The sequence below is a fragment of the Schistocerca serialis genome, chromosome 6, assembly GCF_023864345.2.
Source record: "Schistocerca serialis cubense isolate TAMUIC-IGC-003099 chromosome 6, iqSchSeri2.2, whole genome shotgun sequence".
Taxonomy (NCBI): Eukaryota; Metazoa; Arthropoda; class Insecta; order Orthoptera; family Acrididae; genus Schistocerca; species Schistocerca serialis.
Genome location: NC_064643.1, coordinates 232612399 through 232627483, shown reverse-complemented (window position 1 = coordinate 232627483; position 15085 = coordinate 232612399). Strand labels below are relative to the sequence as shown.

At 41.1% G+C, this 15085-nt stretch overlaps 1 protein-coding gene across 1 annotated transcript in view; it reads right to left on the bottom strand.

The window, feature by feature from the left end:
• LOC126484797 (transmembrane protease serine 9-like) overlaps positions 1 to 14313 on the bottom strand; it is a 48664-nt gene extending 34351 nt beyond the window's left edge. Inside the window, exons 1-3 of the mRNA XM_050108393.1 lie at positions 13951 to 14313; positions 11160 to 11450; positions 95 to 329 (exon numbers count right to left, since the gene is read on the bottom strand). Of these exons, the coding sequence (XP_049964350.1) occupies positions 95 to 329; positions 11160 to 11450; positions 13951 to 14313 (889 nt within the window). The remainder of the gene's footprint in view (positions 1 to 94; positions 330 to 11159; positions 11451 to 13950) is intronic.
• Between the last annotated feature and the right edge of the window lie 772 nt (positions 14314 to 15085).

The following is a 15085-nucleotide window of genomic DNA, read 5'->3' as shown; positions in this document are numbered from 1 at the left end:
AGCCTTCGCATGTGAAGCCTCACCAGGACACAATGCCCACCTGTGTGGTACCACTGACGTGAACCTCCTGAGTCCCCGTTGCACACAGACTTGCCTGCCTCACCGGCGCACACCATTCGCTTCGATACGAGGCTACCCATGTTTTCCTGGCAAGTAGACCGCTCAATAATATTAATGTCCACCTTCATCAGTGCGGATGCAGAAGTTCCACCGGCCGCTGTCGTTCGCCAGCCCGTCACAGTAACGGCGTGGCCGGTCGGAGGATCATATCCGGCGTCTGGAAGGCCCACGGGCTGCACATCAGACCCCAGCGAGAATGACTCAGCGGGCTGTGAAGGCAGACAACACACTTTAGTGGACTTAAACTGCATAATATTCAGTTCTCAATTAAGTTCTTAGTACTTCACTACTTATTTGAACCGTCATGCTAGTTGCCATCTGTTGGCGGGACGACTACGTAAACACTTCTAAATATGGGACTCAGGTGAGAGTTCTACTGTAGTACAATTGCATGTAACAACGTAATATACAGAAATTACATGGGACAATGTAACCATTCTTGGAGAAAGCACAGGGGCTACGAAAATTTAGAGACACCGTGAGACATTCATGCTTCAACATAAATGCAGATGCTAACCAAACCAGGACGTTGCGCTATTGCATTTGGAAATGAATGGCACATGTGTGATGTCCTCAGTGTGGAGCAAGTCAGTCCTGGTCAGAATAGTGTTCTGTACAGTTGTAAGTACTTTACGTCGAAGCTAAATGAATCCTGACGTCGGGACATTGTTGGAGTTCGTATGAGAGGTGTTTCCGCAATCAAGATAGCCAAAGTGTTCGGTATTTCAAGGAGTACGCCAACGACTATCTGTACTGCATACGGGGAAAGCGGAAAAGCATCATCCTCTGACTCAAAACACCGACGATGTTGTGTGTTGATTGATCGTGGGAAACTGTCTTTGAAAAGCAATGCGACGAAAAGCAAGAGGAGGACAACTGCAAGAACATCTGCACAGCTAAATGTCGCTTTCGTGTCCTCTGTCCGCAATAAAGCAACAAGAAGGGAGCTCAATATTCTGGGAATTGCAGGGAAAACTGGAATTCAAAAAACACACTTGTGCGATCCAAATGCAGAAACGATACAACCTGGACTAAGAATCAATAGAAGGAACTCATTTCTTCGGGTGAGTTTTGTTGCAAGCTTTTGCCAACTTCCCGCCGAGTTCACTTCCCGAGAGCGGAACACGGCGGGCGCTGGGTGATGATATAATAACGACGTATTTCATGGCCTCCGTGACTACTCCGCAAGATGGCATTACCGCCGCGGATCATGTGACCATTTTCGCTAATGAGTTTCATCCCATGATAAATGGTTTTCCGCTACTTGAGGTTCCAAGGAAACAAGGCCCCTGTTCCCACAGTTCGCATCGACCTAGACTGGATTTGTAAGCATGAGGACAAAATTTCGTATCTCTCTGTTGACAGCTGACTCCAGATCTTAATACTATTGAGCCTTCATGGGGTACTGTGGATGTTTACTATCCACCTCAGTCACCTTTACCTGAAAATGGCTCTATTTTGCAGGGAAATTGCTATAAGATTCCCTTGGAAATCACACAGCACCTGTATACATCCATTAGGGGAGACTATAAACTGTTTCGAATACTGGCCGCTTTCTTACACAGTATTTGGCATGATACGTATCGTGGTTTCGGTGTTTCCTAATTACTGTCGATCTGCTCAAATTAAATATTGAAAAACCTAAATAATCCAGTGTAGCTCATAACTGGCTTATATTTTTAGTTAAGACAAATTAAGTCGAAAGAGACAAAATTTAGTAGAATTTCAATCTGTAAGTCCTTAACATAATGTGAAAGAAATAACTAGAAAACAGAATTGTTTCACGCAACTAGTGGTGGGGTGGAAAGATACGAATAGTATATTAATAAATTATAAGAAAATCCTATTTGCTAAAACAGATGAATTCCTTCAATGCTGACCCTGAATAAAGATCCTCTTCATTGAGGCTCACAGCACACCACTGTTCGGAGATAGAAGGCTAATGATAACAAAACCAGAGATGTCGTATGTAATATTATTGGAAACTGAGTTTTCTGAGTGGTTCGTGTAGTGTGAAATTAACAGGTAAGGTACTATATGTTGACAAATTAGAGAGAGCAGGTGAGGGAGCTATGTATGGAATAGTCTTACCGGAAGAAAGTTCAGTTTGTTAGCGGAAAATGTAGATTTAGTGGTAGAAGTAGCTATGGGCAGAAAAAACATAGCATTGTGTTTTATATAATGGAATACCAATGCAAAAAAAAGCAGAAAACGAAATAAATAGAGTTCTTCACTCTGAAATGGATTAACGCTGGTATGTACCGGAGTACGCTCCTACAACAATTTTCCTCATCAGTGAGTGTTTTAGAGACATAGACAGTAACAGCGTATGAGGTGAAACCATGTAATCGGCTCATAAAGGTACTTGTCTTGCTAGCTAGCGCACTGTGCATTACGCTATGCGACCAGGAAGTGTTGAATGTATTTCCTTATTTATTATAAGTTTATATACGTGCCAATTGGGAAAGACGGAAATCTAGGTCAAAACAAGGCAGTATAGTAAAATCAGAATAAATATGTAAACAACTTTCAAACGTCTCGAGACAAGATTATCAATTACGACCTTCAAATAATGTTCAACGTAATGAGGACGGAGCATAGAATATGCATCATAAAAACATCAAAAGCAATGAAAAGTTTTCAAATAGTACCTAATAACCCTAATAACATAATACCGCGACAAAGGCTATGTGTATCGATAATCAATCGAAAGAAACGGTGTTAGTTGCTCACTTAAAGGGGCTCCTATGTACTGACAATGCTCGTTTCGTTATAAACACCGCAGTGGACACCAAAAGAGTGACCTCACCTGCACCACCGCAATGTCATAGTCGGATATGGAATACAGTCTGTGTTTGATAGCCTGTGCTAAATAGAGCGCAGTCCCGCCACTATCTTTGTACGTGGAGCCGGCACGCACGGTCAGCAGAGATGCCGAGATACCGTCGATGCAGTGGGCAGCCGTCAGCGCCCACTTGGAGCTAATGATGGAAGCTCCACACCTGTGGGACCCTTCGAGGAGGAGAGACAGCTGCCAGGGGTACTCCGTTATGGTGGTTTCGGTACCCCCGATTACACGGTCCTGTCTTCTGGACCATAGCCTGAGAGAATTCGGCGAAGCAAAAGCTGGAGCCAGTAGGCTCAATACGACCACTGAAGTATGTAACACAAATGCTGGACTTCAGCACCTCTTTAATATTCCTGCAGCCGCCCTCGTTGCCCAAATGTTGCCGTCGTTGGCGTGAACGTTACGTCAACAACTGATCTCAAGGAGAGAACTTACGCAAGTCGAGACTTCAAGAGGATGACAAGGCTACTAACGTGTTCACTGAGAAGGCTTATGTCTTGCATCACAATTATCACTATCGCCTCTTATGTATAACACGAACTGGGATGTGGAGTCGTATGTTCTGCGACAAGTGACTGATAATGGAAACGTAAGCACTGTTTCTATTTGCATGATATCTAGACAAAACATTCTGGTTTTGTTCCTCAGACTGGAATCGCAGACTTTTATAAACGACTTCAGAAAAATCTCACGCACGTGTCGATAGCCAAGCTTTACGCTTTTGTTTTATCTAATATGTCTAAAATTTCGTGGACTGTCTTGAAAGTCATCAAGTGGCATGCGTAAAATAGTACACATGTAAGTCATTGTTTGAAACTATTATTACAATATGTGGTGTTACATGAACAGTAACAGTAATGCCATGTATAACTTCTCACTAGAGAAATAAACAGCAGAAACGACCTGCCATAAATTTTCTCCTACATCTCACACACATTATGATTACCGGAACACTGTTAACAATCGATTTTCTGCGTTGCTATTCAACTAGGTAATAGCAGGACATTTTTACTTCACACAAGGGCAACAACTCTTGCAGCAACTAGTAAAGGTTATTTTGTAAAAATGTAGAATCTCATTTGGGAGAAATGCACGTTCTGTTCATTCACAACTGGTAACAAAAGTCCAAATCAGTTCCAGTATGTGACAGACAGCGAAACCAATGTGGTACACCCAGTTCTTGTGAATATAAAAAAAGAGCACTGAGGTCGAATGCTAATTGCAGAGAAGAGAACTTGAAAATAATTCCAAGATTGTACTTGTGACACTGAAGTACAGTGATAACTGAGAGTGTGGTTCATATGTGCTATTACCCAAGACGTATCACCAACCGGGAAAACAAACGTCCAAATATGTCTAGAAAAATCTGTACTGAAACGTGTGTTGGCGTATAAAAATGTCTACAGTTTTCAAAATCTTCTTTGACGATTTCTCAATAACAAGTATTCTAGAATGAAATTTTAATGCGAATTCTGATAATTTCGTTCATCTGGTATTATCAGGTCAGGACCTTTCATAAAACCACGACTCATTTTCCAGCGATTTAAGGTGTTGAAACACTAATCTTACAATAATATTCAATCGTGGTCAATGCAATTATAGCTACTACTTACAGGCATTTACATATATGTGAAATTAAGTTGTCTTAGAAGCATTATGAGTTGTTGTTGTTGTTGTGGTCTTCAGTCCTGAGACTGGTTTGATGCAGCTCTCCATGCTACTCTATCCTGTGCAAGCTTCTTCATCTCCCAGTACCTACTGCAACCTACATCCTTCTGAATCTGCTTAGTGTATTCATGTCTTGGTCTCCCTCTACGATGTTTACCCTCCACGCTGCCCTCCAATGCTAAATTTGAGATCCCTTGATGCCTCAAAACATGTCCTACCAACCGATCCCTTCTTCTAGTCAAGTTGTGCCACAAACTCCTCTTCTCCCCAATCCTATTCAATACCTCCTCATTAGTTACGTGATCTACCCATCTTATCTTCAGCATTCTTCTGTAGCACCACATTTCGAAAGCTTCTATTCTGTTCTTGTCCAAACTGGTTATCGTCCATGTTTCACTTCCATACATGGCTACACTCCATACAAATACTTTCAGAAATGACTTCCTGACACTTAAATCTATACTCGATGTTAACAAATTTCTCATCTTCAGAAACGATTTCCTTGCCATGGCCAGTCTACATTTTATATCCTCTCTACTTCGACCATCATCAGTTATTTTACTCCCTAAATAGCAAAACTCCTTTACTACTTTAAGTGTCTCATTTCCTAATCTAATCCCCTCAGCATCACCCGATTTAATTCGACTACATTCCATTATCCTCGTTTTGCTTTTGTTGATGTTCATCTTATATCCTCCTTTCAAGACACTGTCCATTCCGTTCAACTGTTCTTCCAAGTCCTTTGCTGTCTCTGACAGAATTACAATGTCATCGGCGCACCTCAAAGTTTTTATTTCTTCTCCATGGATTTTTATTTCTTCTCCATGGATTTTAATACCTACTCCGAATTTTTCTTTTGTTTCCTTTACTGCCTGCTCAATATACAGATTGAATAACATCGAGGAGAGGCTACAACCCTGTCTCACTCCTTTCCCAACCACTGCTTCCCTTTCATGCCCCTCGACTCTTATAACTGCCATCTGGTTTCTGTACAAATTGTAAATAGCTTTCGCTCCCTGTATTTTACCCCTGCCACCTTCAGAATTTGAAAGAGAGTATTCCAGTCAACATTGTCAAAAGCTTTCTCTAAGTCTACAAATGCTAGAAACGTAGGTTTGCCTTTTCTTAATCTTTCTTCTAAGATAGGTCGTACGGTTAGTATTGCCTCACGTGTTCCAACATTTCTACGGAATCCAAACTGATCTTCCCCGAGGTCCGCTTCTACCAGTTTTTCCATTCGTCTGTAAAGAATTCGCGTTAGTATTTTGCAGCTGTGACTTATTAAACTGATAGTTCGGTAATTTTCACATCTGTCAACACCTGCTTTCTTTGGGATTGGAATTATTATATTCTTCTTGAAGTCTGTGGGTATTTCGCCTGTCTCATACATCTTGCTCACCAGATGGTAGAGTTTTGTCATGACTAGCTCCCCCAAGGCCATCAGTAGTTCTAATGGAAACTGGGTTTCCATCTGAGCTCTTGATATTCATACAAGTGGTTCTCTTTTCTCCAAAGGTCTCTTTAATTTTCCTGTAGGCAGTATCTATCTTACCCCTAGTGAGACAAGCCTCTACATCCTTACATTTGTCCTCTAGCCATCCCTGCTTAGCCATTTTGCACTTCCTGTCGATCTCATTTTTGAGACGTTTGTATTCCTTTTTGCCTGCTTCATTTACTGCATTTTTATATTTTCTCCTTTCAGCAATTAAATTCAATATTTCTTCTGTTACCCAAGGATTTCTGTTAGCCCTCGTGTTTTTACCTACTTGATCCTCTGCTGCCTTCACTACTTCATCCCTCAGAGCTACCCATTCTTCTTCTACTGTATTTCTTTCCCCCATTCCTGTCAATTGTTCCCTTATGCTCTCCCTGAAACTCTGTACCACCTCTGGTTCTTGCAGTTTATCCAGGTCCCATCTCCTTAAATTCCCGCCTTTTTGCAGTTTCTTCAGTTTCAATCTGCAGGTCATAACCAATAGATTGTGGTCAGAATCCACATCTGCCTCTGGAAATGTCTTACAATTTAAAACCTGGTTCCTAAATCTCTGTCTTACCATTATGTAATCTATCTGATACCTTTTAGTATCTCCAGGATTCTTCCAGGTATACAACCTTCTTTCATGATTCTTGAACCAAATGTTAGCTATGATTAAGTTATGCTCTGTGCAAAATTCTACAAGGCGGCTTCCTCTTTCATTTCTTCCCCCCAATCCATATTCACTTACTATGTTTCCTTCTCTTCCTTTTCCTACTGACGAATTCCAGTCACCCATGATTATTAAATTTTCATCTCCCTTCACTACCTGAATAATTTATTTTATCTCGTCATACATTTCATCAATTTCTTCATCATCTGCAGAGCTAGTTGGCATATAAACTTGTACTACTGTAGTAGGCATGGGCTTTGTGTCTATCTTGGCCACAATAATGCGTTCACTATGCTGTTTGTAGTAGCTAACCCGCAGTCCTATTTTTTTATTCATTATTAAACCTACTCCTGCATTACCCCTATTTGATTTCGTATTTATAACCCTGTAATCACCTGACCAAAAGTCTTGCTCCTCCTGCCACCGAACTTCACTAATTCCCAATATATCTAACTTTAACCTATCCATTTCCCTTCTTAAATTTTCTAACCTACCTGCCGGATTAAGGGATCTGACATTCCACGATCCGATCCGTAGAATGCCAGTTTTCTTTCTCCTGATAACGACGTCCTCTTGAGTAGTCCCCGCCCGGAGATCCGAATGGGGGACTATTTTACCTCCGGAATATTTTACCCAAGAGGACGCCATCATCATTTAATCATACTGTAAAGCTGCATGTCCTCGGGAAAAATTACGGCTGTAGTTTCCCCTTGCTTTCAGCCGTTCGCAGTACCAGCACAGCAAGGCCGTTTTGGTTAATGTTACAAGGCCAGATCAGTCAATCATCCAGACTGTTGCCCCTGCAACTACTGAAAAGGCTGCTGCCCCTCTTCAGGAACCACATGTTTGTCTGGCCACTCAACAGATACCCCTCCGTTGTGGTTGCACCTACGGTACGGCCATCTGTATCGCTGAGGCATGCAAGCCTCCCCACCAACGGCAAGGTCCATGGTTCATTCTACACTTAATTGAGAAACTTTCTCTGTTTGTTTTCCTCATTAAGATGTTCATCCTTGCTGTCCCTCTTCAACAATAGGAGGCCACCAACTTTGATTCCATCCTCCATGGTACCTCTTCTCCATCTCCTTAACCTTTTGTTCTTCACTATAACATCTGTAAGTGAAAGGGAAGTAGTCAATACATGAATGTAGGAAGTGGACTTTCGAACTTAAGTGGTAAACCAGCTTCCTGATAATTCTCTACAATGTTTTACGTTCTTATGAATTAAATGTTTTTTATTCCCTATAAAGTTTTCAGAAACGGACCTGGAGAAAATAATAGTATCTTTTCCACCAACATTTATTGCAGGCGCAAGTTCCTGCTAGTGCATCTATTTCTGAATTTGAATATCAACAAAAATTGAAACTATCAGCTTTTCTTCACTGATGAATGGAAATTCCTTATGAATGCGTTTAAAATAGATTGCATCTTATGGAAAACCCTACATCCTGCTTCATTGATCGTAATTTGATGTGTAGTGGTGGAAAAAATATTTTTTTTTTTGCTCCAAGTGGTTCATGCATGATTTTTCTAGTCCCAGGTATAAAATTTCTACAAGCTGGCCGAACCTATACAATCCAATCCTGAGCACTATAAATTCATGGGTTAGAGAACAAAAGCAAGAGACCGCTGATCAGGAGAGGAGTCTCCGTCTTCTGCTACAGTTTTTACTCTTTATGGCTCCCTGTAGTACCATGGAAGCTGAAAGAAGGCAAGTCGTTCCGCTCGTCCCTTTTCAGTTATTTAGCCCATAGTTACGGAACCGGAAGGGAGATGAGTTAGTTTACCAGAAGTCTTGATATTGCTGTGAATGTGGAGATGATTTCACGGCCTCTTCTGAAACTTCTGTAATATAAGACGCTACTGGGTGTATCAGTTTGCTCTATAGATGAGGTTTGGAAGTGAGGAGAGAGACGTGAATATGAGACCGACGATTTATAACGAGGCTCAGTGAAACAAGCCATGGGGACCCGTGGGAACACTGCTCTTGCCGATACATGGGGAGAAGGAGTGCCGGTAGAGCGTCCTAGGAAATACAGATGAGGTGTGGATGGGAAATTGCTCAGCCTAATGGTGAGCTGGCAGAGAGGCCATTGTGTTGGTGATAGCATGGCCTGTAGGATGGACGAGGTAAAAAGCCATTTTTCCTGGAGACAGAACGCAGTTAGCAAGTGTTCGGCCCTAGGAGCTTTTTAAAGAAGTATTTGAGCAGATAAGCATATTCTTTCTTTCTTAGAAAACATGACAAAAAAGCTGTGTTCTATATATAATATTCGGTAGATGCAGCGCTGTTAACGACAAGCCTTATCGACGTTATTCTTTAACATTTTCACACATCCAGTAATGGCTGGTGACTGTTGACAGTTATGAGGATTCGTAGATGCTTTCTCGTTTGTGGGAAGAAAGGAGCAAGCTGCTTTTTGTCTATTTAGAAAATATCAGATTCCAACAAGTCTCACATATGAGATCCTTTCAGGAGCTGCAGCTGTGCTCTCAAGTGGCTGAGACATGTGGGGTCCATTATCCGTGTCTTCAGCTGATCACTCTTAGCGCAGAGCTTCAGACCATTGGGCCAGATTCTCTGCTCCCTTTACGCTGACGTTTACAGCTCTCTCATTTGAGGCCAAGCGAGATTATAGTAAATCAAGTTCAAAATAGGTTTCACTGTCTCAAATTCATCAGTGCTTAATCAGTTCTTTTGAGTTCTTACTTTGTTGTTGCAGACAAACACTGTGATCGTCATAGTCAGGCTGCAAATCAGTCCATAGAGCGAGATGTGAGATTATTATGAAATTCCACTTCATTTAGTTCTTTTCCACCTCAGAGTTGTCGTTGGAATCCACATTAGTTTAATGTTTAAATTTTTATAGTTGTTTTTTAATGCTTTAAAATTCCATCTGTCTTTTGTAAGAAACTACGGGGTCGCCGAAATATTAAATTTATTACCACTTTCACGCCCTTTCAAAAAATATTATGTGATTCCCCCTCCCCCATTTTCAGATACATTGCTAGGGCCTAGATTACTGATAGCATTAGTAAATCGGTAGCGTATATTAAATATTTTCATGTTAACTGACTCTGGCTGAAGGAGCCTATGTAATGTTAATTTCACTTTATCACCAACAACAGTTTAGTGTTGTTATTCTTGTGTAAGTCATCGAATATTTTCCTAAATGCTCGGGGTTTTAGTATCTCTTTCAATGTTCTCTCTACAATTTCAATTCTTGACCATGATTCCTCTGCCAATTTGTTTCATTTGACAGAATCGGTTGCTGAGAATAAAACAGCAAGAACGCATTATTATTTCGAAACGACGTCCCTTCTTGTTTCTACATGACTATGCAACACGTGGGTATGTTCTCATCACATTTTTTGTAGACGTTTACCAGCTTTCACAGCTTGTCAAATATGTACCTGACCTGTGGATGGAATTGCTATTAATCTTAGGATTAAATTTTCAAAATTATAGAACTGAAATGGAGATATGTAGACAAGATAGAGTAATACGCAATAAGAAATATCAGACTGTTAATTGATTGACATTTAATTGGGCATTAGTTAGTTAGTTTATAAATTTTTTTTCAGATCAGCAGACGATTTTGAATTTAATAATGTTTAATATTACAACACGAATGCAAGAGCTGTGAGTTCTTATTACTTGGCGTGCTTTGGTTTGCACAGTATGGTATACTTATAAGTATAGCTTAGTAACTTTCTAGTTTATTTAAACGAGTTACATAACACTTGACACACATAACAAGCACCATAGTGGGATTGAAAGATTAGTCTAACGTACCGCAGTTTCTGAGACAACTGCGGCCTTGCCCTGATTACGAATCTATCCGATATGAATCACTTTGTGGGAAAACCATGGAAGGAGCAGAGTTAGGCGGGTGGAACAATACTTCTATTTTACACAGAACGAGAAAAAATATTTTACCGACAAATTGGGCTTCTGGTTTCGACAGTGTTGGTAAATGCATGTGATGTAAAGTATCTGTATATTGGCTGGCGATAGAGGAAACTGTGCAAGTGAGGTATAAGCTGACAAATTTTATAAAATAAATAACGTCACGTATGCAGAGAACTATGAATTTATTTCAGATAGAAAGGAAATTATAACATTTCACATTGTGAATAATACAAATAATGGCAATACAAAACGGCCAATTCGAATATGAATAAAAGAGTCACATACTCGTATAGTACAGTACATGTCTCATTTGTTGTTTACCCCAGCTGGAAAATCAGTGGCGGAACTGTCCTTCCTGTTAAATTCCTGTACTATTGGTGACCCACGAACGTAGTTCTCCAATGTTTGTATAAACTGCGCCATAGCCTTTGCATGTGAAGCCTCCCCAGGACACGATGCCCACCTGTGTGGTACCACCGACGAGTGGACCTCCCGAGTCCCCATTGCAGACAGACTTGCCTGCCTCACCGGCGCACACCATCCGCTTCGTTATGAGGCTACCCATGTTTTCCTGGCAAGTAGAGCGATCGACAATATTAATGTCCACCTTCAGCAGTGTGTTTGCATAGCTTCCACCGGTCCCTATCAGTCCCCAGCCCGTCACAGTAACGGCCAGGCCTGTTGGAGGATCATATCCGGCGTCTGGAAGGCCCACGGGCTGCACATCAGACACCAGCGGGAATGGCTCAGCGGGCTGTGAAGGTAGACAACACACTTTAGTGGTCTTAAACTGTTTGATATTCAGTTTTAAAAGAAGTTCATAGTACTTCACTACTAATTTCAATTGGCGTGTTAATCATCACCTGTTGGCGAGACGACTAGGTAGACACTTGCGAATACGGGACTCAGTTGAGAGTTCTACTATAGTACAAGTGCATGTAACAGCATAATATATAGAAATTACATAGGACAATGTATTCATTCTTGGAGAGAGCACAGGAGTCCGATGAAAATCTAGAAACAACGTGAGACATTCATGCTTGAACATAAATGCAGTTGGCAGCAAAGCCTGTATTTGGCCACGAATGGCACATCTGCGATGTCCTCAGTGTGCTGCAAGTGTCAGTACTGGTCAGAGTAGTATTCTGTATAGCTGTAAGTGCTTTACGTCGAAGCTAAACGAGTCCTAACGTGGGTACATTGTTGGAGTTCGTAAGGAAGGCGTTTCGTACTTAAAAAAGTACGGCAACGACTATCTGTACCGCATACGGGGAAAGCGGAAAAACATCATCCTCTGATTCACAACGCCGACGATGGAGTGTGTTGACTGATCATGGGAACTGTCATTGTAAAGCAATGCGACGAAAAGCAAGAGGAGGACAACTGCAAGAACCTTTGCACAACTAAACGTCTGTTTTGTGACCTCTGTCAGCAATAAACCAACAAGAAAGGAGCTCAATATTCTGGGAATTGCATGGAAAACTGGAATTTTGAAAGCAAACTTGTGTGATCCAAATGCCTGTAACAGGAAATCTTGGTGCCAAAACAATATGACAGGGACTAAGGAGCAATAGAGGAAACTCATTTCTTCGGGTGAGTTTTGTTGCAAGATTTTGCCAACTCCCGCCCCCCAAGTTTACTTTCCAAGAGCGGAACATTGCGAGCGCTCGGTGATGATATGGCCAGGAATAACGTGGTATTTCATGGCCTCCATGGCTACTCCGCAAGATGTCATAACTGCCGCGGATTGTGCGATCATTTTGGCTAATGAGCTTCATCCCATGTTAAATGTATCTCCGCTACGGTAATGCTCTGTTCCACGGAAACAAGGCCCCTATTTCCAAAATTCGCATCGTCCAAGACTGGATTTGTAAGCATGAGGACAAAATTTCGCAACTCTTTGTTGACCGCTGTCAAAAGATCATGATATTATTGAGCCTTTATGGGGTACTTTGGATGTTTAATATACACCTCTGTCACCTTTACCTGAAAATGCCACTCTTTTTCAGGCAAAATGGGATAAGATTCCCTTGGAAATCATACAGGACCTGTACGTATCCATTAGGGGAAGACTGGAAGCTGTTTGAAATACTGGCGGGTATCTTGCGCTATGTTCGGCATGATATATATCGTGGTCTCGGTGTTTCCAAATTTCAGTCCACCTCCTCTAATTAAATATTGAAAAATCTGAAGAATCCAGTGTTCTGCATAACTGGCTTATAATTTTAGTTAAGACAAATTAACTCAAGTGGAAAGAGATAAAACTTGGTATAATTTCAAGCGTTAAGTCCTTAAAATTTTGTGAAATATACAATGAGAAAACAAAATTGTTTCACGCAACTAGGGGCGAATTCCTTAAATGCTGACCCCGACTGAAGATCTTCTTCATTCAGCTTTAGAGCACAACACTGTTTGGAAATAAAAGGCTGACGATAAGGAAACCACAGATGTATGTAATATTACTGGAACCGGAGTTTTCTTAGAGGTTTGTGTAGCGCTAAATTAACGGGTAAGGTACTACACATGGACAATTTAGAGAAAGCTGGTAAGGGAGTTATGTATGGAACAGACTTAACGGAAGAGAGGGCAGTTTGTTCGTGTAAAATGTAAATTTAGTGGTAGAAGTAGCAACGGGCAGAAACTACGTAGCATTTGCTTATATAATGGTATACAAAAGCTAAAAAAAAAGTTGAAAACGAAAGAAGTACAGTTCTTGACTCTCAAATGGTCTTACGTTCGAATGCGCTGGACTACGCTCCTACAACAATTTTCATTATTGATTTAGAGATATAGACAGTAAAACCGTATGTTCTAAAACCATGTAATCGGCTTTTAAAGGTACTGCTCTAGCTAGCTAGCGCACTAAGCATTACACTATACGACCAGGAAGAGTTTAATGTATTTCCTTATTTATTATTAGTTATATACGTGCCATTTGGGAATGACGGAAATCTAGGTCAAAACAAGGCTATACAATTGAATCAGAATAAACATACAAACAACTGTCAAATGTCTCATTACCAGATGGTTCGTAGATTGAGAACAGAGAATATATTGTGCATTATTAAAACATCAGCGGAAATGAAAACTTTTCAAATAGCTCCTAATAACCTAATACAGTGACAAACAATACGTGTATCAGTAATCAATCGACAGAAACTGTGTTGTAATAGTTCATTTAAATAGGCATCTATGTACTGACATTACTCGTTTCTTAATAAATACCTCAGTGGACAGTAAAAGAGTGACCTCACCTGCACCATCGCAATGTCATAGTCGCCAACCGGGCTGTAGAACAATTTGTTTTTGATAGCCTGTGCTACATCGAGCACAGTCCCACCACTGTTTCTGTACGAGGAGCCGGCACGCACGGTCAACAGAGATGCTGGGGCACCGTCGATGCAGTGGGCAGCCGTCAGCGCCCAGTTGGAGGTGACGATGGAAGCTCCGCACCTGTGGGACCCTTCGAGGAGGAGAGACAGCTGCCAGGGGTACTCCGTTATGGTGGTTTCGGTACCCCCGATTATACGGTCCTGTCTTCTGGACCATAGCCTGAGAGACTTCGGCGCAACAAAAGACGGAGCCAGTAGGCTCAATACGATCAATGAAAACTTCATTGTCTCAGAAGTATGTATCACAAATGCTCGACTTCAGCACCTCTTTATGTTTCCTGCAGCCGCATTCGTTGTCCAAATGTTGCCGTCGTCGGCGTGCACGTTACGTCAATAACTGATCTCAGGGAGAGAACTTACGCAAGTACGTGCATCGAGAGGATGACGAGGCTACTAACATGTTAGGTGAAAGGGCAGATGTCTTGCAGCACAGTTATCACTATCGCCACTTCTGGATAACACGAACTTGGAAGTGGAGTCGTATTTTCCGCTGCAAATGACATAATGGAATCGTAAGCACTGTTTCTATTTGTATGAGATATAGACACGACATTCTGGTTTTGTTCCTCACACTGAAACCGTAGATCTTTAAAAACAGCTTCAGGATAATCTCATGCACGTGTCTATAGCCAAGCCATATGCTCTTGTTTTATGTGATAAGTTTAAAATTTCGTGGACTGTGTTGAATGTAATTGAGTGGAGTGCATAAAATAGTACATATGCACGTCATTGTTTGTAACAGTTATTACAATATGTAGTCTTACATGAACACTAACAATAATGCCATGTGCAATTTTTCACTAGGTAAATAAACAGCAGAAACCACCTGCCATAAATTTTCTCCTACATCTCACAATTACTGTGCAACTAGGTAATAGAAGGACTTTTATAGGACAACGAATCTTGCAGTAACTAGTAAAGTTTATTTTGGAAAAATGTGGCGTTTCATTTGCGAGGAATGCACGTTCTGTACATATACAACTGGTAACAAAAATCC